General features: G+C 57.2%; 3 protein-coding genes across 3 annotated transcripts; 2 read left to right on the forward strand and 1 right to left on the reverse strand.

Annotated features, from left to right (window-relative positions):
• The first annotated feature begins 5366 nt into the window (after positions 1-5366).
• Positions 5367-7687, forward strand: LOC106732868 (olfactory receptor 1M1-like). Its single transcript, XM_014579888.3, has one exon. It carries the CDS (start codon positions 6513-6515, stop codon positions 7464-7466), a length of 954 nt encoding a protein of 317 aa, XP_014435374.2. The 5' UTR covers positions 5367-6512; the 3' UTR covers positions 7467-7687.
• Positions 7688-13658: 5971 nt separating this feature from the next.
• LOC106732869 (olfactory receptor 14A16-like) lies at positions 13659-16675 on the forward strand. The gene has a single exon (XM_014579895.3). The coding sequence runs from the start codon at positions 14321-14323 to the stop codon at positions 15278-15280; it is 960 nt and encodes a 319-aa protein (XP_014435381.2). The 5' UTR covers positions 13659-14320; the 3' UTR covers positions 15281-16675.
• A 3445-nt stretch (positions 16676-20120) lies between these two features.
• LOC142825937 (olfactory receptor 11A1-like) lies at positions 20121-25583 on the reverse strand. Its single transcript, XM_075918161.1, has one exon. The coding sequence runs from the start codon at positions 24178-24180 to the stop codon at positions 23029-23031; it is 1152 nt and encodes a 383-aa protein (XP_075774276.1). The 5' UTR covers positions 24181-25583; the 3' UTR covers positions 20121-23028.

The raw sequence follows: 25583 nt of genomic DNA on the forward strand, positions 1-25583 counted from the left end.
GGAGCGTTGCCGAGATCTAAAACAATTTTTTAACTCCTGTGTGACTCACTAATACCCGGTCAATTGCATTGAGGCCGGATCTGTGCTTCGCGGTAGAGTTCTGGCTCTTCTGAGTCCCAAGTAGCAAGTCCTGGGTGTGATGCTCGTGTTGTAGGATGAACCCGCATCTGCAATTCTTTGGAACATGCCTCTGTCTACAGCCCCTGAAGCCCGGTGTGAATTTGTTCTGGGGCTTCTGCTCTTTGAGTTGGTGACACTCACACGGTGACAGTTTCAAACCAGCAGAACTTGTATGTGTTTTTACAGGTCTGTGTCACTTGCTCTTGTGAAGCAGGGACCCTAAACAGTCGCCTGAGAAACTGTGCGCGCCGGAGTGAATGCCTTTTACTCTCCTTTCCACTGTCAGTGTTAGAGAAAACAACCAATGGTCTGGTAGCACTTTACAGACTAACAACACATGTAGCTGGTGTTATGAGCTGTCGTGGGCACAGCCCACTTCTTCAGACGATCCACGCGTGTCGTTAGTCTACAAAGTGCTACCAGACCATTGGTTGGTTTTTTCTGTACTGACTAACTCAGCTGCCCCCTGACGTACGTTAGGAGAAAGCCTTGCTTTCCTATGCAGAGCCCCGGGGCCGGACGAAGGAGGCAGCCCAGCGGCAATACAAGACTTTGAGCATTGTTGAAACTTTCGCTGAGTTTGTTAAAATTGTAACCCCCTCTGGCTTCTCACAGGTTTACAAGAAGCTGATTTGTTAAACCTTGTTGTCTCTGCTCGCTCTTTCCTTATCTCACCCTGGACCCTCCGCCTCCCCCTCCTACGGCTCCATATCCTTGTGCAAAGACCCATCCCTTCTTGAGCAAAGAACCAATAAACTAATTGTAGCTGGTGTAACGATGTGTGACACTTAAAAACAACAAATGCTTTATGGACTAACACTTTATAGACTAACAGCACATGGAGATGGTACCAGGAGCTCTCGTGGGCACAGCCCCCTTCTTCAGATAAGACTTGTACTGTTGATAGTTCTTTGGAAGCCGCTGTCCAGCCCTCCCCAATGCATTGCAAATAAAGCTCATTAGTATTATCTGTGTGGCTGAATTCTCGGGGAAAGAACTCCTCTGCTTACCAAGTAAATATTGTGTTACTATTTTCAAGGACAGCCTGGCTATTTCTGGTTGCCCCATAGATTTCTTTAGAATCTGAAACCTGAACTATGTGTGGATAATAGAGCAACTCCCCGGCTTACGAACGGGCTATGTTCCAAACATCTGATCGCAACTCGATTTGGTCGTAAGTTGGAAATTCCCTTAAACACGCTGCCTGAGCAGTTTGAAAAACTTAATGTACACGGTTCTCAACTAAAAAATGTTATAACGGGGTTAATGGAGGTTGGTTGTAGGTACGGATGGTCGTAAGTTGGTGTGTTCGTACGTCGGGAACTGGCTGTCTGCATTTTGGTGTGTTTACTAGCTTGAGCTGTTAGAAAGGACGATGATACATGAACTCCAAGGGTCTGTTAATTTTCTTTTTTCTTTGATTTTATATTAAATATAATAAGCATTGCCCCTTGTTACTATTCCCTTGCTTTAATATATTTTCTTCCACACCTATGGACTATTTAAATGTGTGTGCGTGTGTGTGTTTGTACTGGTGGTGCACATCCACACACTCCCTCAATACTGCATAGAAGACAATTCAACCCACCCAAGGATGGAAGACGCTAGAGGGACCTCTGCTGGGAACAGAGATTTACTTGGTCTCTGTCTTGTGCCCATCTGGCCAGACCCTGCCACCCTGAGCAGCAGCCGCAGAACTTCCGGATGCCCAAAGCCGCCTTCCTGGGACTCTCTTCAGGCTCGCTCCTGCTGTGTGGCACAGACACCCCCACGAGCTGCCCTCTTGGGAGAGACGTGCCTGGCGTGTGCCTTGTGGACGCGGGGAACGCCAGTCTGCTACCAGCTGGGGGCAGAGACATTCACCATGAATGCAGATGTGCAGGGCCTTTCATCCCGCCCTCCTACAAAGGACAGTGCCTCTGGGGAACGTGGCTGGCAGGTGGCTCTGCAGCGGTGGGTTTCCCTAAGTGCAATGGTCACTAGATGCTGCTGAGAGAACATGAGGCCCTGTAGAGATTCCTCAAGAACATTCCTGGATCCGAGAGCTCCGCTCACTGATCTGCACAGCTGGATTTCTCAAAGAGCGTGTGCAAAGAAAGCTCCGATTTCCCAGAACTGGACGCTGAACTCCCTAAGGATGTTTGAAGAGTGGAGACGTTTCCCTGTCAATTACCCAGAACAATGAAGAACACAGTGAGGTATTTGGAACGCGTCGAGGTATTTGGAACGTGCCGAGGTATTTGGAACGCGTCGAGGTATTTGGAACGTGTCATAAGAAGCTTCTCGTGTACTTTTGGCCAATAATTTTTCATTCAGCAGCTGCTAGCTGGCCCTGTTCACGTTCCCATTCCTCAGCAAGCATGACAGAACAGAGCAATGGGAGTTGGCCTGTGGGAAATTGGATGAGGAGATGTTTTTCTTTTACCCATCTTGTTTCCTAAGAACTAAGTGCAGATGGGAAATAGATTGGCTTTGAGTGTTGGCCAAACGAATCGAGCTAGAAGTATGTGCATGGGTACATGGCCGCTAGATGAACCACAAAACCAGGACTACACAGTAAAATGGCCACAGAGGGCCAGGGGGCAGGAGGGGGATGGGGGGTTGTGACGGACCGGGCCGTGTCTGGGCACAGCTTAGGGCGTCCGCTCAGGGCGAATTGCTCAAATCCGGGGCTCCTTACAGCCCCCAGACTGGTGACCTCTCCACACAGGCCACAAACCAGTCTCACAGAGCGCTTCAGCAGCCTGCCTGAAGCCTCCCGAGCAAAACCCCTCCGACACCCCAGCAATATCCGTGCCCCAGATGGCCCCAGGCCTGTACACAGGTGGGGGGTCCTAGCACCCAATCCCACCTACCCCGAACAAGTCCTGTCCGGTTCCAAGAAACCAGCCACAGATCTCTGGTCAATTTACCCTCTGGACCTTACCACAAATCACGCTGGGCCAATCCTTTAGAATCTAAAACTAAAGGTTTATTATTACAAGAAAGAAAAGCCTGAGAGTAAGGTTATTAAAGTACAGTACGTTACATGCACCGAATCTCCCAGTTCTCGATGCAGGCTCTAGCAGAGATGTTGCAACTGCTGGTTAAAAGTTCTTATTGCACATCCTACGATCAGGATGGGTTCACAGGTCTTCCGGGCTCTTCAATCCCTGCAGTGCTGCCTCTGGGATGAAGTGCTGAGCTGAGAACAAAATGGCATCGACCACATGGCCTCTTTATACTCCTTCCTGGCCTCTTCTTGTATGCAGCAAGTCACCTGGTCCTCAGCCTCTCTGCTGGCAGCTCTTGGGTCTCCGCCCTCCTGCTTTAGGTGTGTCTTTGGGCCATCAAGGGCCATTGTCCCACAGGGCTTCACTACTCAGCCTGTCCATAGCCATGCTCAACCACATTCACAGAAATATTCAGCTTCCACACAGATTACAGATTCCTACCTACACACACAGACATTATACACTCACATAAATAGCGTACATAAGATCAACAAACAATAATCTCCCATTCAATACCCCACATGGCTCCCTTTCATACCAATTTCTGGGGCCAACACCCCCACCTAGGGGTGCAGCAGCGATCTGGCTGCTTCCCTCCAACTCAGTAATGTGACAGGGGCTGTGGTGTATAATAGACACTAGGGGCAGCTCTGGGTGAGGGGCAGGGAATAGTCTCTACAGAGACCGAAGATCGGGAAGCCGGGTGAGGGCAGGAAAGGCAGCAGGCCATCTGTCCATATGTTCACCCAGACATCTTCCTGGGCCACCCTCCAGGTTATAGAGTGAGCCTGGGCCAATGAGAGGCCTCAGGGTGCTGTCACTCTAGGCCTTTTGGGCGGGACTTCCTGTTGTGCCCGATCTCTCCTTGGTTAAACCTCTCTACAGTGCCCCCTGGTGGTGATGTGATTTCCTCAGCTGTCTCTGGCTCCTCCCACTCAAGTTCTCATCCCCCCAGCTCCTTACAGGCGCTCCCCACGGGCCATCTGAGGAAGGGGGAAAGAGAAGGGTGGGCCGAATTCCCTCGGGCGGGGCAGCTCAGGGAGTCCCCACAGTAGAAATGCTGCAGCAGCACATTCTGACGGTGATGGAAGGAGCTTTCCCGTCAACCCGTGGGGGCGAGAGCCGGGCGCAGGTTGGCTCGTTTCCAACCCGCCTGCTGTGGCGTTCAGCCGACCTCCCTTCGTGATGTAGACCGGCCCCGGGGCGCCGAGTCCCCTTTGGCTCCTGCACTCGCCCACTCGACAGCTCCTCTCCCCTTCTGCCTTTCCCGCTGCTCGGACGCCTGCCCCCTCGGGTCGTGGTGCAATGAGCCAGACTCTGCCCCAGCACGCAGAGCAATTATCCCTTGATTAGGTGTCGGTGGGGAGACGCCCGTGGCGAGGGGAGGGCTGATTGCTTTGGGGTTATTATTTGTGCCACCAGCTGCGGACTCCCCCGGCTCGGTGCTTCCAATGTCCTTCTGCGGTGTCGGGGGAGGACCCCGCTCCCCCGGGGCATGGAGCACACGCGGGGAGGTGGCCACGTTTTGGCCAAAGCAGGGAGGCCGTGCAGGGCAGGCGGCATCTCCTGCCCCGGCTTCCCTCTTTGGAGAGTGAATAAAAGGGAGAGGCACCCGGGAGGGTGGAGAAACCAGAGAGCATCGCTCCCAGCGTGAGACACCAGAGCTCTGGGCCAGCCCCAGCGACCCGGCTTCCGTGCAGTCGAGTGCACGTAGTTTAGAGAGTGTCTGTCTGGGCACGAACTCCCCCTCAACGGTAAGAGCGGGACCACCACTTTCGGGAGGCAGCCTCCTCTGCTCCGAACTTAACGCCAGGCCAGGGTTGGGCTGGGCCAGGACAAGGGGCTGGGCCTGGAATGGGACTGGTGCTCATAAAACCCTGCAGAAAATAGACAGAATCACCCGGCAGTGGAAAGGGGCTGGGTGGGGGTGCAGCTCCCATCTGGGACAGCCCCAGTCCTGAGCCTCCCACCCCCAGGCTCCCTCTACACCCCCCCCACGCTCCCATATACCCAGTATCCTTCCCTGAGCCCTATACCCCCCTCAAGCCCCTGCTCTGACTCCTGCACCCCCCGTCCCCTGGCCTGCGCCCCGCCTCACCCCAGCCCTGACTCCTGCACCCCCACCCCCTGGCCTGCGCCCCGCCTGGCCCCAGCCCTGACTCCTGCACCCCCACCCCCTGGCCTGCGCCCCGCCTGGCCCCAGCCCTGACTCCTGCACCCCCACCCCCTGGCCTGAGCCCTGCCTGTCCCCTGGCCTGAGCCATACGGGTTTATTCCCATTGTGCATTTCTGTCCGAGCTAGAACATCTTTGTCCGTTGTTCTTCCCACTGAGCTGAGCCCCCTCCCCAGCCCTGCTTTCCCGCGCCAGTGAGTTCTGCGCGTGCGCTGAGTGTCCCCTTCCTGAGTCAAACCAGCGAGGGGCCCCGAGGCGCCTCACAGCCCAGCCCATGGATTTGGGCAGCTGCTTCCAGATACGTGATCTGAGAGTCAGTGAGGAGCCAAAGGCCCCTCCTTGGGTTTGCAGAAGCAGACTAAGGCGGCTCGTCTCCGACACAGGCTCAAGTGGGGCCGTTTAACAGCGGAAAGCGCACGGCAGAGAGTTGACACGTCCTGAGACCCGCGGGGGGCTGGTTCCCGAGGACTCTCCTAAGGTTTGGGGTGTGTAAGCCCCGTGCCCGTCGGACAGTCGCCCTCAATCCTGGGACCTTTTCTCTCCTCTGTTCACTGGCCTGCTCCCCCCCCCCCCCCTTGGTCGCTACGAGTCGGCCTGGTTATCGGCTCACCGGTCCCTGTGCCAGTGGAGACTGGAGGAGGAGAGCCAGGGAACCGTCTCCCACCAGGCTCCGCTTGGCCTCACCCCTGGTGCTTTGGGAAAACCTCCCCCTGTCGCTACGTGTGTCGTTGGCCGGGTTCCACCCTCCGTAGGCCTCCTGAGTCTCAGCTCACCGGAGAGCTCGCTGTGCAGCCAGACTGGCCCCTTGCTCGTCCTCCATGCACCTTCAATCTCGTCTCCTTGCGGAACGCGCCCGTTCCCCTGAAACCCTCTGTCCCAAGACGTTCTGCCCCCCACGCCAGCGCTGAGCGTGCCCGTCGGCCGTCCGACTCCCGGCCCGTCACAATCGACTCGGAAACGGCCGCGCCCCCGCTTCCCGCACGGACTTTCCAGACCACAAAGCTGCCCCCAGCGTAGTGCAGGGACCTGCTGGGAAAGGGGCGTTTCGCCGTGTTATTTCCCCGCTTCTGGCTAGCGAAATCCCCCAGTTAATACCAGGCCTTTGGTTCTGGGCCGTTCCTTTACTGGTTCAGTGCAAGCTCCTCCACCTTCCCTTCTGCTCCATCGTAGACCCTTCCCGTGGTGGCCACCCGCCGACGTCTCTCCCCTCCCCCAGACACGTCTGATGGCAACCACACAACCGGGAAACCAAACGTCCATCTCTGAATTCATCCTCCTGGGGTTCGGGGATCTTCCCGACCGGCAGCCCCTCCTCTTCCTGCTCTTCCTGGTGATCTACCTGGCCACCATGGCTGGGAACCTCCTCATCGTGGTGCTAGTGGTGGTGGATCGACACCTGCACACCCCCATGTACTTCTTCCTGGGGAACCTGTCCTGCCTGGAGACCTGCTACAGCTCTACCATCCTGCCCCGGCTGCTGGCCGGGCTCCTGACAGGGGACAGGACCATCTCTGTCCGTGGCTGCCTCACGCAATATTATTTCTTTGTGGTCCTGGCAGGGGCCGAGTGTTTCCTCCTGGCAGCGATGTCCTACGACCGGTACCTGGCCATCTGCAAGCCGCTGCACTACGCCGCCTGCATGAACACCCGGTCCTGCCTCCAGCTGGCTGCCGGGTGTTGGGCCAACGGGCTGCTGGTGGGCAGCATCATGACGTCCGTGGTGGCCCAGTGGTCCTTCTGTGGCCCCAGGGAACTGGACCATTTCTTCTGTGATCTCGCCCCACTAAAAAAACTCTCCTGTAGCGACACCCGGCCGATGGACCTTGTGACTCTCGTTGTGAGTTCAGTAGTCACCCTGCTCCCGTTTCTACTGACTGTGGCCTCCTACACCTGCATCCTCGCCTCCGTCCTGAGGGTGCCCTCTAGAACGGGGAGGCAAAAGGCCTTTTCCACCTGCTCCTCCCACCTCATGGTGGTGGCCCTCTTCTACGGGACGCTGGTAGTCGTCTACATGCTCCCGAACACCGACACACTGAGGGTCCTGAACAAAGTGTTCTCTGTCTTCTACGCCGTCCTCACCCCCCTGGTCAACCCACTCATCTACAGCCTGCGCAACAGGCAGGTGCAGGGAGCCCTGGGACACGCCCTCCGCTCTCTTGTCACGTTGACAGGGCGTTAGGTCTGGGAGCCGCGGGCCTGGGCACACGCGGGAAAAGGGGGAACAGCTCTCGGGGGGAAGGGAGGCAGCCATGTAGACTCACGTCTTAGCTATTTCATCCTGGCTTTTCTGTGTGAGGCACCAGCTTCCACACACTGTAAATGGTTTAAACGTAGAGGCTATGTCTTCGATGCAAGTTTTTTTGGGAAATATGCTAATGAGGGATTAATCTGCATGGTCGTGATCTCATTTGCATATTCTCTGCCAATCCATTTTTATGCTAGAGGTTTTTGTGCAAAAACAAGCAGCGTGGGTGTTTTCTTGTTGCACAAAAACCCCCTTTTTCCGCAAGATCGGTAGACTTACTTTTTTGGGGCATAAGGATCTTGCAGAAATAGGGGTTTTTGAGCAAAAAGAAAACAGCCAGACTGCTTGTTTTTGCGCAAAACCCGTAGCGCAAAAACGGATCGGCAGAAAATATGCAAATGAGATCACGACTCATGCAGCGTACATGTAGCCAGAGTGACAACGGGGGCATCGCTGCCCTTTTCTCCTGTTTTTTAATTTCCTCCCTGACTGGTAAATTGTGAAACACATTTTTTTTATATTAAACTAACTTTTGTACTTGCTCCTCCTGTCTCAGAAGGGAAGACAGTGTTTTTAAAATGTGAAAAAGCAAAAGGAAGTGTCAGCGTGGGGAAAACAACCCTTCCTACACGTCTCCCCCCACCCACCTTTCAAACAGCCAGAGCAGAGCACTGAAAATGGAGATAAAGTGTGGGAGTGGGGGTGGCGGGGGGGTGGCGGTTAATGAGAAAAAAACGGGAAAATTAGAATGTGCGGGAAATGGAGCCGGAGAGAATTTCTCCCAATTAAAAACAGGCCGAGAGAATTCGTGGCGCAGCCGGCGTGAGAGCTGCCTGGTTTCCTGGCCCTGGTGTTCACAGACACGCTCGCCTTGGTTCTGAGTCGGGGGCCTCGGGCGGGCTCTACTGAAACCTCTGCAGAGCCCATGCTGGCCGAGAGCGCGGGACCGGCACCGTTCCAGGGTCAGTGTGTCTGGACGAGCCAAGGGACACGGAAGCTGATGGTAACAACTTGGATTTGTGGCCTTTTCAGACCCTTGGATGGCAAGTGTCACCCCGGGGCGCAGGCCACGGACCCCCGTGTGCCGGATGCTTCCAACAGGAAAGGAGACCCTGAGCACCGCGGGGAGGCTGGAAAGCTGGGGAGCCCCCTGCACACCCTAGCTGCAGTCCCTCGCTCCCAAAGGAATACACAGTGGCAGGGCTTCCACCTGCCTGGTCCTGCACTCGCTGGCTGGTGCCTTGGGAGCCTCCAGGAATCAGCGTCTTCCAGTGACAGCCGGGCTCTGACTCCAAAGCCACCCCTGTAAATAGCTCCCCGCTCAGCGGCTCCATGAGAACCCACCGCCCTTCACCGCACCATGGAGCGGCACAGGGTGTAACAGGCGACGGGGGATTACAGTCGATTACCGGAGTCCCCAGGAATCGTCACCCTGCCCCCTCCCACCCCAGAGCGCGCAGCCCGCAGAGCCCCCACCGCTGGCTGCACTGCGCGCTGCCACATGCGCCTGGGCAGGGGGTGAGTCAGTCCAGCCAAGCAGCCAGCAGCTCCGCTGCCCTGGGCAGCACTTCCCCAAAAAGCCCCCGTTACTCTCCTGCAGGCTCTGCTGAGCCACAGGCATGGCTGGGGCCTCCCCCTCCAGGGCCCAGCCCCCGCAGCAGCCCCTGGCCTGGGAAAGGCCCTGCCCTGGCCATCTGCCCCTCTCTCCACAATAGAGCCCCCGTGCTCTCCCTGCACTGCCTGGGAGAGAGCAAGTTTCCCTTCCTTTCCCCAAGGGCTCATGGGAGTTGTAGTCTCCAGGGCTAGCCCGCAGCACCAAGGACCCTCCCGTAAGAGGCAGAGGCTCCTCTAGAAAGGGGACGTTGGACGTAAGACGTCCCTGGCAATGTGGAGAGCGAAATCCTGGCTAACGAGTGAGAAAGGGGCACTCTGCTGACGCCCCTGGGCCATATCCCCCCGTATGGCCTGCAGCCTGTTAACGCAATCCGAAGGGCGTAACCCCCCCGTCAGGCAACGGAGCGCACGGGGGCACATCGAGCGGGGCCGGGGAGCATCAGCCTCAGCCGCGAGCTTGGCGGGGAAGCGGTGACCTGGCGGCTGGGCCCGGGTGCAGCAGTTCCAGGCTACGACACGCCACAGGCAGGGGCCGCTCCAGCCTGAACCGGCTGCACAGAGCGGTCAGCCGGGCACCTTTGTAACCGGGAGCCGACCTCCCCGCTCCCAGCCTGGCCCCTGCCCTGAGCCACGAGTCCCTGCCGAGCTCCACCCCCACGGGCGCTGGCGATGGGTTTCTTGGCAGTGAGACGCTCGTGCCGGGCTCCCAGCACCCAGCCCGGCTCCACAGCGGGGGAGGGGCGCCCTGGGGCCGGTCAGTGCTCTCTGCTGCCCGCCGGCGTGGGGAACCCGGGGCAAAGGGCCAGGACGTGGCGGGGGTGGAGCAGACTCCTGGGTCACGCCAGCTCCTGCCCCTGCAGGGAGAAAGAGCATGAGAGTGGCCAGGTCAGGTCAGACCCAAGGTGAACCATCCAGTGACCCCTCCCCTGTCGCCCATTCCAAGCCCCTGACACGGAGACCAGGGACCCCATCCCTGCCCTCCCTGGCTAACAGCCATTGATGGATCCAACCTCCTTGAATTTATCCTGATCTTTTTTGAACCCTGTTCTAGACCTGGTCTTCACCACATCCTCTGGCGAGGAGTTCCACAGGTTGACTGTGCGCTGCGCTGCTTCCTTTGGCTTGTTTAAAACCTGCTAGGATCCAGTCCCTGATGCCACCCTAGGCCAGACCCCCTAGATAATCCCCCACATTGCCCTGGGCCCAGCAGCTCCCATCCAAGGGAGGTGCCCCCTCAAAGTGCGTGGCCTGGGGCTACCATGCCACACCAGCCTCTGGAGGGGACAGCTGGAGCCCTCGTGGCAGGGGAGCACCCTGATCATGAGTGCGGGCAGAGGCAGGGACGCGCCGTCCCTCCCCCGTTTCCTCTGTTCCCCGCGGTGCGCCGGCTCCGGGGCGTGGGCCTCGCTCTGCTGCATTGCAGGGAGATGCCCAAGTGACGAGCCTCCCTCCCCTGGCCGTTTCCAGCGCAGGGCCGAGGGGAGAGGTTCGGGAGCGAAAGGCCCATCTCTCGGGCAGCAGGGGGACGGAGCCTGGGCTCAGACACCCCACGTGACCCCGGAGTATGGGGGGAAAGGGTGACTCCCCCCCCGCCCTCCGCTGGGCTCTTCTCAAGGCCTGTCCGGATGGACACGCTGCCAGGCACGAGAACACCGGCCGGGGCGGGGACCTCTCAGCCATTCGGCTACAGGGGGAGCCACCAAGCCTGACTCCCCCCGGCCGGCCCGGAGACCTGTCTCCTTCTCCAGCTGGGGCTGCTCCTTGGAGATCCTGCCAGTTCTGCGCCTGCGTGGCGGGGAGAGGTCCCCAGGCTCCAGCGCGGTGATTACCCTCCAGCTCTCGCTTAGAGAGAGCCAGCAGGAGCCGAGGTGACTCCATCGCACGGCCGTGCCCGTCGGGGAAGGGCTTCTGGCCACTGGCTCTCCCATGGCTATGGAGAACCCTCCAGCTCTCGCTTAGAGAGAGCCAGCAGGAGCCGAGGTGACTCCATCGCACGGCCGTGCCCGTCGGGGAAGGGCTTCTGGCTCTCCCATGGCTATGGAGACATTTTAGAGGTTCCCCTCCAGCAGCGGGAGCGGAGGAGGCGAGACCCGTTCTTCCCGGGCCGGGGTGGAGACAGCCGGTCCCATTTCCAGACACGTTGCGGGAGTCGGTGGCGTCCGTGTGCTTCTGCAAACCTCGCTCCGTGCTCTGGGCACGTCCCTCTGCAATGAAAGTTGGTGGGTGAAACTGAGGCTCAGCCAACGCCCCCGGCCAAGCGCACCGGAGTTTAGGAGCAGAGTTTGCTCCCCCGACCAAGCAACAGTCCTCCGAGAGCTAAGGCGACCCACCAACCCACCTCTGCTCCCACTGCAGCCCATAGACCAGCCCCGGTGGGGCAGAGTTAAGGTGACGTTTGGTGCTTTAGATGCTCCCCCTAAAAGTCGGCACTGGCCGAGGAGCGACGGGGATTTCTGCCTTGGTTTGCCCTGCGAGTTGAACCCAGGTGAGGACAGAAGAAAAGGCCTGTGAAGGTGGAGGAGAAAACCAGGTGCTTGGCTCGGGCACTGGTGGAAGGAGCCGGAAGGATCAGAGCCGACACACCGGACTGAACAAAATCAGCATCGTCCCCCGCAGCTTGGTGTGCAGCCACCAGCCCCCCCTCAGGCTGCTCTGAATTTGGGGGCTGGACCGGGCGGCTGGTTGCTGGGCTGCGTGTCTCCTGCCGGCTCCGAGGCTCGGCTTTACACCGTCCTTACCCAGGGTCACTCCGGACGACGTAAAATCGGACTCAGGGGTCACGGTAAGACAAACCGAGGGTCTTCATTCGGACCCACACGGACATCACAGCGGCTGGGGGGTTAGAGCAAAGGCCCACCCAGCCCAGGGTCCTGTCGGCCACAGCGGCCAGTGCCAGGTTCCCCAGAGGGAGGGAACAGAACAGGGAACCATCCAGTGACCCCTCCCCTGTCGCCCATTCCCAGCCCTGACACACAGAGGCCAGGGACACCCGCCCTGCCCAACCTGGATAATGGCCACTGATGGACCAAACCTCCATGAATCTATCCAGCTCTTTTTTGAACTCTGTGACAGTCCTGGCCTTCACAACCTCCTCTGGCGAGGAGTTCCATGGGTTAACTGTGCGCTGCATGAAGAAAACCTTCCTTTGGCTTGTTTAAAACCTGCTAGGACCCATTTCCTGCTGCCACCCTATGCCCGGCCCCCGTATACGTCTGTGTTCACTTTCTCCCCAGCGGTCATGATGTACAGACCTCGGTCCTGTCCCTCCCTCGGTCCCCCCCAAGTCTCCTCGCCGCCAAGCTGAAAAGCCCCCGTCTCTCTCGTCGCTCGCACAGGGAGGCGTTTCCACTTCCGTGGCCCTTCCCTGGAGCTTTCCCAGCTCGAGGGGTGTTCTGAGAGGGGCTGGAGGTGAGGGCGCACCAGGGCCTCGCAGAAAGGCACCGGGAGAGGTGCTGCTCCCGTCTCTCTCTGCGCCCAGCGTGCTGTTTGCTTTTCTGACGGCCGCTGCCCACGGGGGGGGCTGTTTTCTCAGACCCCTCCGCAAGGACCCGAGAGCCGCTTTCCAGGGCTCACTGCTAATTCACACCCCGCACTGTGTCCTTGGTGTTTTCCCCCCTGACTGTCTCCTGTCTGTCCGGCTGCGTGAGAGCCCCAGTAACTTTCCAGTCTGCCTGGACCTCGCTTTCCGGGTCAGTTTGTGTCAGCTGCAAGCTGGCCCCCTTTCTCCAGATCACTCATGAATAGGGTGAGTAGACTGGACCCGGTACGGAGCCCTGGGGGGCCCCCGAGCTACCTCTCTCCGCTCTGAAAACCGAGCGTTTACTCCCACCCCGGTCTCCTGTCCTTTAACCACCTACTGCTTAACGAGGGGGCTTCCTTCTGATCCCTGGGCCCCCCACTTTGCTTACGAGCTTTGGGGAGGGACCTTGTCCTGGGACTCTCAGCCCGCTCTGCCCACGGGCTCCCCCTAGCCACCCTGTCAAAGAACTCGAGGAGATCGGTGAGGCTGGCGCTCCCGTTACAAAAGGCCCGTTGAGACGTCCCCCAGCAGATCGCGTTGGGCTGTGGACGACCGTTGTCATGCAGGGTGAGCGGGACTGACGTTAGACTCACTGGCCTGCGCCTGCCAAGACCTAGAACACATGCCCCACATGAGCCACCCTGCAGGTCTCCAGCCGTGGTTTATGGGACTCACCACGTCCCAGGGGAGACTCCCCCGTTCTCTGCTCACGTCCGGCACACTCGGTGTCTGAATGGGCCTCGTTACAGGGAGCTCTACTAAAAACAGAGAACCACAGGGCTGGACGGGACCTTGAGAGTCATAGAGTCCCGTCCCCTGCCCTCCCGGCAGGACCCAGCACTGTCTAGCCCGTCCCTGCCAGGTGTCTGTCCAGCCTGCTCGTCAATATCTCCAGGGATGGGGATTCCACAACCTCCCTGGGCAATTTATTCCCATGCTTCACCACCCTGACAGGCAGGAAGTTTTTCCTAACGTCCAACCTCAACCTCCCTTGCTGCAGTTTAAGCCCCTTGCTTCTTGTCCTGTCCTCAGAGGCCAAGGAGAACAAGTTTTCTCCCTCCTCCTTGTGACGCCCTTTTAGATACCTGAAAACTGCTGTCATGTCCCCTCCCAGTCTTCTCTTTTCCAAACTAAACAAGCCCAATTCTTTCAGTCTCCTCTCACAGCTCCTGTTCTCCAGACCTGTCATCATTCTCGTTGCTCTTCTCTGGCCCCTCTCCGATTTCTCCACATCCTTCTTGAAATGCGGTGCCCAGAACTGGACACGAGCCTCCAGCTGAGGCCTGACCAGCGCAGAGCAGAGCGGGAGAACGACTCCTCGTGTCTTGCTCACTACACGCCTGCTCATGCCACTCAGACTCACGTTGGCTTTTTTTGCAACAGCGTCCCACTGTCGACACCGAGTGCCTAACTACCTCTGACCACCTGGCCCTTGGGGCCGGTGGCCCCTGCGAGGGATGGGCCCTGGGGTAGAAACGCTGGGCTGAGGTGCTTAAAACGGCATTCAGGCGCCTAGAGCCCTTTGTGAGTCAAGCCCTGAGCTGCGGCGTGTGCCCTGCAGCATAATGCCTAAAATCCGTCTCCCTGCGTTTTCTCTCTCTCCCTCCGGCCCCCGGGCTTTGGCCTTCCCTCCGCAGGGCCCCCTCCGGGAGACATGCCCAATGGCACCGTCGTGACCGAGTTCCTGCTCCAGGGCTTCTCCGACGGGTGGGACCAGCAGATTCTGCTCTTCGTGCTGTTCCTGGGGCTTTACCTGGCTGCCCTGGTGGGGAACCTGCTCATCCTCGCGGCCGTAGCCTTCAACCGCCGGCTCCACACCCCCATGTACTTCTTCCTGGGGAACCTGTCCCTCCTCGACCTCTGCTACGTCTCCGTCACCGTCCCCAAGGCCATGGCGGGTGCCCTCACCAGCAGCAGACGCATCTCGTTCTCCGCCTGCGCCGCCCAGGTCTTCCTGGTGGTAACGTGCGCCGTGGCGGAGCTGGCCCTGCTCACGGTGATGGCCTTCGACCGCTACGTGGCAATCTGCCACCCGCTGCACTACACGGTGACCATGAGCAGAGGCGCCTGTGTCCGGCTGGCGGCGGGTTCCTGGATCGGCAGCGCCGTCTGCTCCGCATTGCACACGGCCAACACCTTCCGGCTGCCCTTCTGCGGGTCCAACGTCGTGGCTCAGTTTTTCTGCGCGATCCCGCAGCTGCTGAGGCTCTCCTGCTCCGAGACACGCGCCAACGAGCTCGTCATGATCGCCCTCGGCTCGCTGCTGGACGGGTTCTGCTTCGCCCTGATCATCGCATCCTACGGCTGCATCTTTTCCACCGTGATGAGGATCCCCTCGGAGCAGGGCCGGTACAAAGTCTTCTCCACCTGCCTCCCCCACCTGCTCGTGTTCGGTTTGTTCATCGGCACAGCATCGTTTACCTACATGCAGCCCACGTCGACGTCTTCCCCCGCCCTGGACCGCCTGGCCGCGGTGCTGTACTGCCTGGTGCCCCCGCTCATGAATCCGATCATCTACAGCCTCAGGAACTCGGAGGTGAAAGCCTGTCTGTGGACGATGCTGGGTGGCAGACTCTTCCCCACGAAGAACAGCTTCCTCCCGCGAAACCCGTAAGTCTGCAGACGTGGGCGGTGCCCATGAGCGCTCACGATCCCAGCTACGGGGTTTGCTCGGCTCGGAGGCACTGCCAGACTATTCCTTGGTTTTTCCGGTTTTCCTGTTACAGGCTCACTCCCCTCCCCTCTGAGGCTTTCACCCTCGTAGCGTCCGCCTGGAGCAAAGTCGTCCCCCGCCGCACCCCGTCGTTTGATAAGAGAAAAATTCCAGAGGCAGCCTGAAAAAGTATGACTGAAGCATTTGCAGTGTTTTGCCAGAGCAAAATGGATCCTAGCTATTGGCACAAAATGTTATTGATCGGTGGGTAGACGAGCACGCGCAAGTCTCGCTTTGTATAAACATAGGAGAGAAGATCTAATCAGTGGGCGGGACTGGGTAAGGGCTCCCCCCAACCTTGTTCACTGCCACGAGAGGGTGAACCAGTTCCTATAGCCTTTGTGGACGCCTCTGCGCGTGGGGAAAGAAAGAGGCCGCGACCTCCTGCCTGACAATCGGAGGGTAACAACATTGCAATTGTGCATGTGAGTGTGAGCGTCTGATTCCTAGGAATAAGTGTATGAATAGTCAGAGTCGGATAACTGAGTAGCGTGTGCTAGGGAAAGGTGTTGTTACCCGGTCTGTGCTAACTATCCCATGCATTGAAATCGGTCTGTGAAGGCTAGGACTATCCCAGGGTCTGTCTACACTACATAGTTAATTCCAACTAACAGACATTAGTTCGAATTAACTTTGCTAGGCGCTACACAGGCAAACCGCTAGTTCGAACTTAATTGGAACTAGGTAAACCTCATCCCACGAGGACTAACGCCTAGTTCGAATTAAGTAGTTGGAATTAAGGGCTGTGTAGCCACTTAATTCGAACTAGTGGGAGGCTAGCCCTTCCCAGCTTGCCCTGGTGGCCACTCTGGGCACCACCAGGGAAACTCTTCTGCCCCCCTCCCGGCCCTGGAGCCCTTAAAGGGGCACGGGCTGGCTACGGTGCCCGTGCCAGGTGCAAGCCTGCCAGCACCCAGCCAGCAGACCCTGCACCTGGCACAGCTCGAGCCAGCCACCCGCTGCCACCCAGCCCTCCCCCTCTTCCCGGGACCAGGCTGGCGGCTCCCAGGAGCCTGCCCGGGACCGCAAGAGGTGGGCGCCCGCCTGGTCTAGTGCGGAGATCGTGGACCTCATCGAGGTTTGGGGGGAGGCCTCCACTGTCCATGAACTCTGCACTAAGCACAGGAAAGTGGCCGTCTAGGGCAGGAGAGCTGCCAGCCTGGCCACCCAGGAGCAGGTGTGCAAGAGAATCAAGGGGGTCCAGTGAGACCCCAACCCTGAGCCATGAGCTTAGAATGGCCATACTGGGTCAGACCAAAGGTCCATCTAGCCCAGTAGCCTGTCTGCCGACAGCGGCCAACCCTAGGTATCCTGGAGGGGATGGACCGAAGACAGTGACCAAGCCATTTGTCTCGTGCCATCCCTCTCCAGCCTTCCACAAACAGAAACCAGGGACACCATTTCTACCCCCTGGCTAATACCACTCCATGGACCCAACCTCCATGACTTTATCTAAGTTCTCTGTAAACTCTGTTATGGTCCTAGCCTTCACAGCCTCCTGCAGCAAGGCGTTCCACAGGTTGACTATTTGCTTTGTGAAGAAGAACTTTCTGTTATTAGTTTGAAGCCTGCTACCCATTCCTTTCCTTTGGTGTCCTCTAGTCCCTCTATTATGGGAACTAATGAAGAACTTTTCTTTATGCACCCTCTCCACACCAGTGATGATTTTATAGACCTCTATCATATCCCCCCTCAGTCTCCTCTTTTCTAAACTGAAAAGTCCCAGTCTCTTTAGCCTCTCTTCATATGGGACCTGTTCCAAACCCCTGATCATTGTAGTTGCCCTTTTCAGAACCCTTTCCAAGGCCAAAATATCTTTTCTGGGGTGAGGAGACCACATCTGTACACAGTACTGAAGATATGGGCGTACCATAGTTTGAAACTTCCCCTCCTCCTTCTTCCCCTGGCTTCCCCCTTCCAGCTCCCTCCTCCCAGGTTTCCCCCTCCCCTCTCCCAGCCTCTCTTCCCCTCTCCCACCTCCTTTTCCCAGTCTCTCCAGAGGTTCATCCCCCCCAGTTTTGTTAAATAAAGAGAGTTTCTATTTTTGAACACGTGTCCTTTATTTTGTACATCAGGAAGGGGGGCTAGGGAGGGGAAAGTGGAAGGAGGTGAGGGAGGAATGGGGCACAAGCCCCCGATGGGGAGGACTGGGGTGGCTCTGTGAGCTCCTCGGGGTGGCTCTGTGGGCTCTCCTGCAGGGTCTTCTGGATCCTGACAGCCCCCTGATTGACCCCCCCCGGATGGCAGCCGGGCTGATGGCTGAGCGCTGTGATGTGCCGAGTGCGGGCGCTCAGGGCACTCCAAGCCAGGACTGCTTTGCTGTCCCTCATCGAGGTAGACAAGCAAGCGGGGAACTCTGAGAACTGTCTGTCCGGGGTGGGGGTCGGGTCCCTTTAAGCACAGCCCTTGGGTAGCCTGAGACAGCAGCTCCACGCTCTAAGTCCTAACCTGATGCCCTGCCGGCACTGCTTCCGGCCAGCCTTAACCTCGGTTCAGGGTCCACTCAATGTGGACGCGCTAGTTCGAATTAGCAAAACACTAATTCAAACTAGTTTTTAAGTCTAGATGCGCTAATTCGAATTAGCTTCGTTCGAATTAACTAATTCCAATTAAGTTAGTGCTGTAGTGTAGACATTCCCTGAGGCTACGTCTAGACTGGCATGATTGTCCGGAAATGCTTTTAACGGAAAACAGCGTCTAGATTGGCACGGATGCTTTTCCACAGAAGTGCTTTTTGCGGAAAAGCGTCTGTAGCCAATCTAGACGCGCTTTTCTGCAAAAAAGCCCCGATCGCCATTTTCACAATTGGGGCTTTTTTGCGGAAAACAAATCTGAGCTGTCTACACTGGTCCTTTTGCGCAAAAGGACTTTTGTCCGAACGGGAGCAGCAGAGTATTTCCGCAAAAACACTGATAATCTAACACGAGATGGTCAGTGCTTTTGAGGAAATTCAAGCAGCCAGTGTAGACAGCTGGCAAGTTTTTCTGGAAAAGCGACTGATTTTCTGGAAAAACTGGCCAGTCTAGACACAGCCATAGAGTTTAAAGGGAAGCTAGATAATTTCCTGGAGGTTAGGTCCATAAAAGGCTATTAGCCAGGGGATAAAGTGGTGTCCTTGGCCTCTGTTTGTCAGAGGCTGGAGAGGGATGGCAGGAGACAAATCACTTGATCATTGTCTTCGGTCCACCCTCTCTGGGGCACCTGGTGCTGGCCACTGTCGGCAGACAGGCTATTGGGCTAGATGGACCTTTGGTCTGACCCAGTACGGCCGTTCTTATGTTTATGTAACTTTGCATCGCTTTCCTTTGCTATTCTGTGCACAATAAAGTTAACAAGGGTTCATCTGAGGTTTTTACTGGCTCCTCTCGTATCTAAAAACCGAGCCACACGACAGGAGCACACCTGGATGCTTTGCCGAGAGTTTTTAAAAATGGAAAGGAAATGTGGTAACATTTTGTAAAGCTTCTAAGTGCCACAGGAGCCAAAGTCAAATTTTCAAACAAGACATAGGCACAGGTAAACCTGTTCATTTCAGGTGCTCAAATGCCCGGGCAGGGTTGTTGTTTTTCTCAATGCAGGAATCGAATCCTCTTTGAAAAGCCCAGGAACAGCTCATCACAATATTTCCACTTTTCCACTTTTTTCTGTTTGCAAATCATAGAATCATAGAATCATAGAATAATAGGACTGGAAGGGACCTCGAGAGGTCATCGAGTCCAGCCCCCCGCCCTCAAGGCAGGATCAAGCTCCGTCTACACCATCCCTGACAGATGTCTATCTAACCTGTTCTTAAATATCTCCAGAGAGGGAGATTCCACCACCTCCCTTGGCAATTTATTCCAATATTTGACCACCCTGACAGTTAGGAATTTTTTCCTAATGTCCAATCTAAACCTCCCCTGCTGCACTTTAAGCCCATTACTCCTTGTCCTGTCCTCAGAAACCAAGAGGAACAAATTTTCGCCTTCCTCCTTGTGACACCCTTTTAGATATTTGAAAACCGCTATCATGTCCCCCCTTAATCTTCTTTTTTCCAAACTAAACAAGCCCAGTTCAATATCGGCTTAAAATGAATGTTTTAATTTCAAAATGTCATTCCCAAGGAATGTTTTTCCATTTCAGGACGCTATTTCCAAATGTTAAAAAAGCAATAATGTTTGAATGGACATTTTGATGCAAAACCCTCATTTCAATGTCCTTTGTCGGTCAGGCGGGCACTTCCTCGGGAGGTGTTTCACGCTGTGTTGAACGGACCCTCACTGGACTGTCAAAGCATGTCATTTTGGTGAAAAAAAATCAACATTTGTGATTCTTCGAATCGTTTCCCTGAGACTGGCTCGTGCCGTGAAAATGCTGGACACGGCTGCTCCTCAGTCCTATTCCAGATGAAAATTAGTGTCAGACCATGGGAGTCTCCCCCGAGACGGAAATGCTGGTTTCCAGCCAGCGGCCAAGCCAGCCCCCACCGCAGGGGAAAGGAGGAAGCGAGGAGAATGGACTGCAGGAGAGGCTGGCACCGGAGAGAGGAGATCGCGCACCAACCCCCGCGGTGCGCAGGGTGCGCTGAGCGCCTTTCGACCCGGGCTGTGCAGGACACGATGACCCGTTCTCCTCCGTGGGCCACGTTCCCTGGCCAGTCACTGTGGCGCATCAGGGGAATCCCCTGGCTGCAGATTTCGGTTTGAGGCTCCTAAATCCCTTCGTGACTCCGGCCCTGCTGGGATTTTAAAAAGCGTTTAACCAGGGGAGGCAGCTAAACCCCTTTGAACACCCAGTGCAAATGGGGGGGGGGGGGGGATTGGGCCAAAGGAAATCGGATGAGGTTCAACAAGGAGAAGTGCAGAGTCCTGCCCTGGGGACGGAGGAACCCCAAGTATTGTTCCAGGCTGGGGACCGACTGGCTAAGCAGCAGTTCTGTAGAAAAGGGCCTGGGGGTTCCAGCGGGTGAGAAGCTGGAGATGAGTCACCAGGGCGCCCTTGTAGCCAAGAAGGCTAACGGCACATTGGGGTGCATTAGGAGGAGCATTGCCAGCAGATCCAGAGAAGTGATTATTCCCCTTTATTCAGCTCTGGTGAGGCCACCCCTGGAGTGTTGTGTCCAGTTCTGGGGCCCCCCCTACAGAAAGGACGTGGACACATTGGAGAGGGTCCAGCGGAGGCGACCAAAATGATTCGGGGCTGGAGCACATGACCTACGAGGAGCGGCTGAGGGATTTGGGCTTGTTCAGTCTGCAGCAGAGCAGAGTGAGGGGGGATTTGAGAGCAGCCTGCACCTCCCTGCAGGGGGGTCCAGAGAGGCTGGCGAGAGGCTGCTCTCAGTGGTGCAGATGGCAGAACAAGGAGCAATGGGCTCATGTTGCAGTGGGGGGGGGGTTTAGGTTGGCTCCAAGGAAAAACTCTTTCCCTAGGCGGGTGGGGAAGCACTGGGCTGGGTTCCCTAGGGAGGGGGTGGAATCTCCATCCCTAGAGGTGTTTACGTCCCGGCTGGACCAAGCCCTGGCTGGGATGGTTGAGTCGGGCTGGTCCTGCTTTGGGCAGGGGGCTGGACTCGGTGATGCCTGAGGTCCCTTCTGTGGTTTTTTCAGCTTGCTTTCCATTCACCCTTTTCCCCTTTGCTCAGGGTGTCAGCTACCCAGGGTGAGAAAGGAACCTGAGAACAGCCATCAAGGATCAGCTCAAAGGTCCATGTAGCACAGTTTCCTGTCTTTCGACAGTGGCCCCAGAGGGAATGAACAGAACAGGTAACCATCAAATGCTCCATCCCTTCTCGCACATTTCCAGCTTCTGATAAACACAGGCCAGGGACCCTCCCTACCCATCCTGGCTAACAGCCCAACCTCCATGGATTCATCTAGCTCTTTTTTGAACCCAGTTACAGTCTTGGATACCACAGCATCCTCCGGCAAGGAGTTCCACAAGTTGATTGTGTATTGTGTGAAGGAAAAACTCCCTTTTGTTTGTTTTAAACCTGCTACCTATTAATTTTATCTAGTGATCCCTAATTCTTGTGTTAGGGAAGTAAATAACTGTTCTTTATTCACTTCTCCCACACCAGTCATGATTTTATAGACCTCTACCATATCCACCCTCAGTCTCCTCTTTTCCAAGCAGAAGAGTCCCCGTCTTATTAATCTGTTCTAGTCAGGTAAATCTCCCGCCCCCGCATGGATGTACATCTCCCGGCCAAAGCGAAGTTTCCATTTCATGCGTCTGATGAAGTCGGCTCCAGGCCTGGAAAGCTGATGCCCCATTAAACCGGTCAGACTATAAGATGCCTCAGGACTCCTTGTTGTCTTTGCTGTAACAGACTGTGGTACATATGGTCTGGGGTTTGGGATGCAGCGTTCCTGCTCCATCCCACGGCAAATACTGCCCAGATAGAATCTTGTACGAGTCTAGGCAAAGAGACAGAATGATTTGCCCTTGCTCACACACAAATTGAACCAGGTCTCGCACCGCTGGTGCTCTAACCACTGTGCCACCCTTCCACCCAGCTGAGAGAGGGAGAATGCTGGTCTTTTTCGACTCTGTCCTATTTGGGCCCAGGACTGTGTATAACACTAGGTGCAAGAAGTTCCCAGCTCTTGGTTAGCTGACACACACACACACACCCGCTCGCCCAGTGAATTCCAAACCAATCTCGATTCGGGCAGGGGGTGGTGAACCCGGCCCGCGTTCTGAGGGAAGGAATCCGGGAAAGGGCTTCTCGTGCTGTTGCTGGGCTGTGAAAGGACTCAGCGACGCTGCCTCATCCCAGAGCCAGCTCAGTGCGCAAGGGAAATGGCCGGGCGCTTGGATTTCCATGGAGACGGGGCGTCGCGCTCCAGGCCCCCTTGGGTCAGCGATGGGCCAGGCCCCGAGGGACGGACGCTGGCTGAGCCCGTCGAGAGAGCCCCCGCCAGGTCCCCACGCTCAGGCACAGTCTGTCTCGTACTCATCCATGAGCAAGTCCGAGGGCAGGGGGGCCTTGGCTGGGTCGGGGGCCGCTGACCCACAGGAAAATCAGCCGGGGCCACACACAAGTGGGAAGTAGAAAAGAAACCCCAGCCCTGGTGACGCGGCCCCCGACGGGGAAGCAGAAGGACCCCCCCACATTCCCCTCGCACCAGAGCGCTGGGAGAGTTTGTGTGCTCCAGCCCCACGGCGTGGGCTCTCCAATGCCGGGGGGCCCAAGCCTCAGGGGACGGATTCAGGCCAGCCGGGGCCTAGGGCTGCCAGGTGTCCGGTACTGACCCGGGAAGTCCGGTGTTTGTGCCTCCCGTCCAGTACAAATATTCCAAAACCACCGGACACCTCTCAAGGCATTTCTTAAAGGGGCCACGCTGGTTTGATTTGATTTGATTTATTTGCTTAATAACTTGCGGGTGCTTTTTTTCTCTCTCAACAACATTGCTCTCCCCCTTTTTTTTTCTCAACAGAATTGTTCCTCGGTGTTTTCTTTGGGGCGGGGGGATGTTCGGTATTTTTGGTTAAACCATCTGGCAACCCTACAGGGGCCGCTTCCAGCCCCTGGCCTTAGGTTCCCCGCCGCTGCCCTAGGGGCTGGCAACACGCAGAGGATGGTGCTCCGCGGAAGGCACCAGGTGGGATGAGCTTCCGAGGGCAGACGCAGCACGTGGCGAGACAGCGGCAGGCTGAGCCTCGGCCGGTCACCCTGTCCCAGGGGATTCAGCTGGGAGCACGCGAGGGATTTCCTGGTCTGCTGCGTCTGGCGTGGCCTGGGCCAGATCTCGAGCTGGTACACGCTTGCACATCGGCACCGAGAGGGATGCAGCGACCTGGCCAGCAGCCTCTGAGCTGGGCCCCGTGCGCGTCGTCTGAGAACCCCCCGTACACTTCCCCCTCCCCCTCCTTCGGGAACCCGCCAGCCGCGCAGCCATTGTCCGCAGGGCCTCGTTCACGTCCTTGTTGCGCAGGGCGTAGATCAGGGGGTTGAGCAGCGGGGTGACCAGGCTGTAGAGCAGGGAGAAGACTTTGTTGAGGTTCACGGCTGTGCTGGCTGTGGGCACCATGTAGACAATGGCCAGGGCTCCGTAGAAGGTGCTGACCACGATCAGGTGGGAGGTGCAGGTGGAGAAGGCCTTCCGCCGCCCGGCGCGGGACGGGTTTTTTACGATGGCCGCCAAGATGAGCGCGTAGGACGTCAGGGTGAGCAGGAAGGGGATGAGGGTGGCGGTGCTGGAGAGCAGGAAGGCGGCCAAGGTGATGAGCCGGGTGTCGCTGCAGGAGAGCGTGACCAGGGGCAGGAAGTCGCAGAAGAAATGGTCGATTTCGTTGGGGCCGCAGAAGCGCAGCCTGTAAATCCAGGCCATGATGATGGGGTTGAAGAGGAAGCCGCCGAGCCAGGAGCAGGAGGCCAGCTCGACGCACACCCTCCCGTTCATGAGGGCCGTGTAGCGCAGCGGGTGGCAGATGGCCAGGTAGCGGTCGTAGGCCATCACCGTGAGCAGGAAGCTTTCTGTGGCTGCCTGGGAGCCGAAGATATACAGCTGGGCGATGCAGCCGCCGAAGGAGATCACCACGCCCTTCTCGGCCAGGAGACCCTGCAGCATCCTGGGGACGAGGTTGGACGTGTACCAGATCTCCAGGCAGGACAAGTTCCCCAGGAAGAAATACATGGGGGTGTGCAGGCCCCGGTCCACCAGCACCGCCACGATGATCAGGGTGTTCCCCAGCACAGTGGTGAGGTACGTGAGCAGAACCAGCACAAAGGGGCCCATGCGGAACGGGTAGGGGATCCGGAAGCCCCGGAGGATGAATTCCGTCACGTGGCTTTGGTTCCCCCTCTCCGCGTCTGCCATGGGCGCGGCGTCTGGGGAAAGCACAGACCGAGCGATTCGGGGACCAGACCCAGCCTACGAAGCTCAGCAAGCGCCTCCCATCCCCGCGGCTGGGGACCCCCTGGCCCGCACCCACAGGAGGCAAAGACCAGGGAGAATGAACCGGGCAGAACAGCCGCTCGGGGGCTCCCGCGTACCCAGCAGAGGAAATGTCCCAAAGGGGGTTCGGATGCCCATGAACTGGGATGGGAAGGGGGCGTCCGAGTCACTTTGGGGGCCTGGAATTGTCCCCTTTTAGCTTCACCCATGGGTGACACTCGGGCAGGACATAACCTTGGGTGATCCTGGGCAGGCCACAGTCCCCCCCTTAGCAGCCAAAGCAGGACCGGGGCCCCCGACCCCACAGGTGGGGAGGGAGAGCGTTGTGCCAGGTGGACTGGTCGGGGCTGGAGCCTGGGCACAAGCTGGTGGTTCCAGCAGGGGAGAGATGCAGCTGGACCGGTGGGTGGCCCCCAACCCAGGAGTGGAGAGGAGTGTGGGGCTCGAGCCACAGCAGGGGTCCCCTGTCCCCCAGAGGCTGCCCCACAGACGGGGTGCCCTGGGCTGCCTCCTCTTCTGGTGCCTGCTGAGTGGCCAGGGCTGTCGGGGTGGGGTGGGGGAGGAGGGCTCCCCGTGTCTCTGCTCCCCGCATCATGGCCTGCCCTCTCAAACATCAGAGCATCAGATCAGCCAGGTGGGGTCAGACCAAAGGTCCACCCAGCCCAGTGCCAGGTGCCACAGAGGGAGGCAACAGAACAGGGAACCATCCAGTGAGCCCTCCCCTGTCCCCCATACCCAGTCTCTGACAGACAGAGGCAGGGACACCACCTCTGCTCAGCCTGGCTAACAGCCACTGATGGACCTGTACTCCATGAATTTATCTAGCTCTATTTGGAACCCTGTTAAAGTCCTGACGTTCACAGCATCCTCTGGCGAGGAGTTCCACAGGTTGACTGTGCGCTGCATGAAGAAAAACTTCCTTTGGTTTGTTTTAAACCTATTAATGACATTGGGTGACCCCAAGTTCTCATGTTATGGGAATAAATAAATAACTTCCCATTTTTCCTACACCACTCATGATTTTATAGACCTTTATCGTATCCCCCCTTTGTCTCCTCTTTTCTAAGTCTTTTAAATCTCTCTCCATATGGGACCCGTTCCAAACCCCAAGTCATTTTCGTTGCCCTTTTCCAATTCCTGTAGATCGTTTTTGAGATGAGGTGACCACTTCTGCCCGCAGTATTCAAGAGGTGGGCGTACCGTGGATTTATACAGAGACAATAAGATATTCTCCGTCTCATTCTCTATCCCCCTTTTTTAATGATTCCTAACATTCTATTTGCTTTTCTGATGGCCGCTGCGCACTGCGTGGATGTCTTCAGAGA

Source organism: Pelodiscus sinensis, unplaced genomic scaffold (genome assembly GCF_049634645.1).
Source record: "Pelodiscus sinensis isolate JC-2024 unplaced genomic scaffold, ASM4963464v1 ctg48, whole genome shotgun sequence".
NCBI classification, from domain to species: Eukaryota; Metazoa; Chordata; order Testudines; family Trionychidae; genus Pelodiscus; species Pelodiscus sinensis.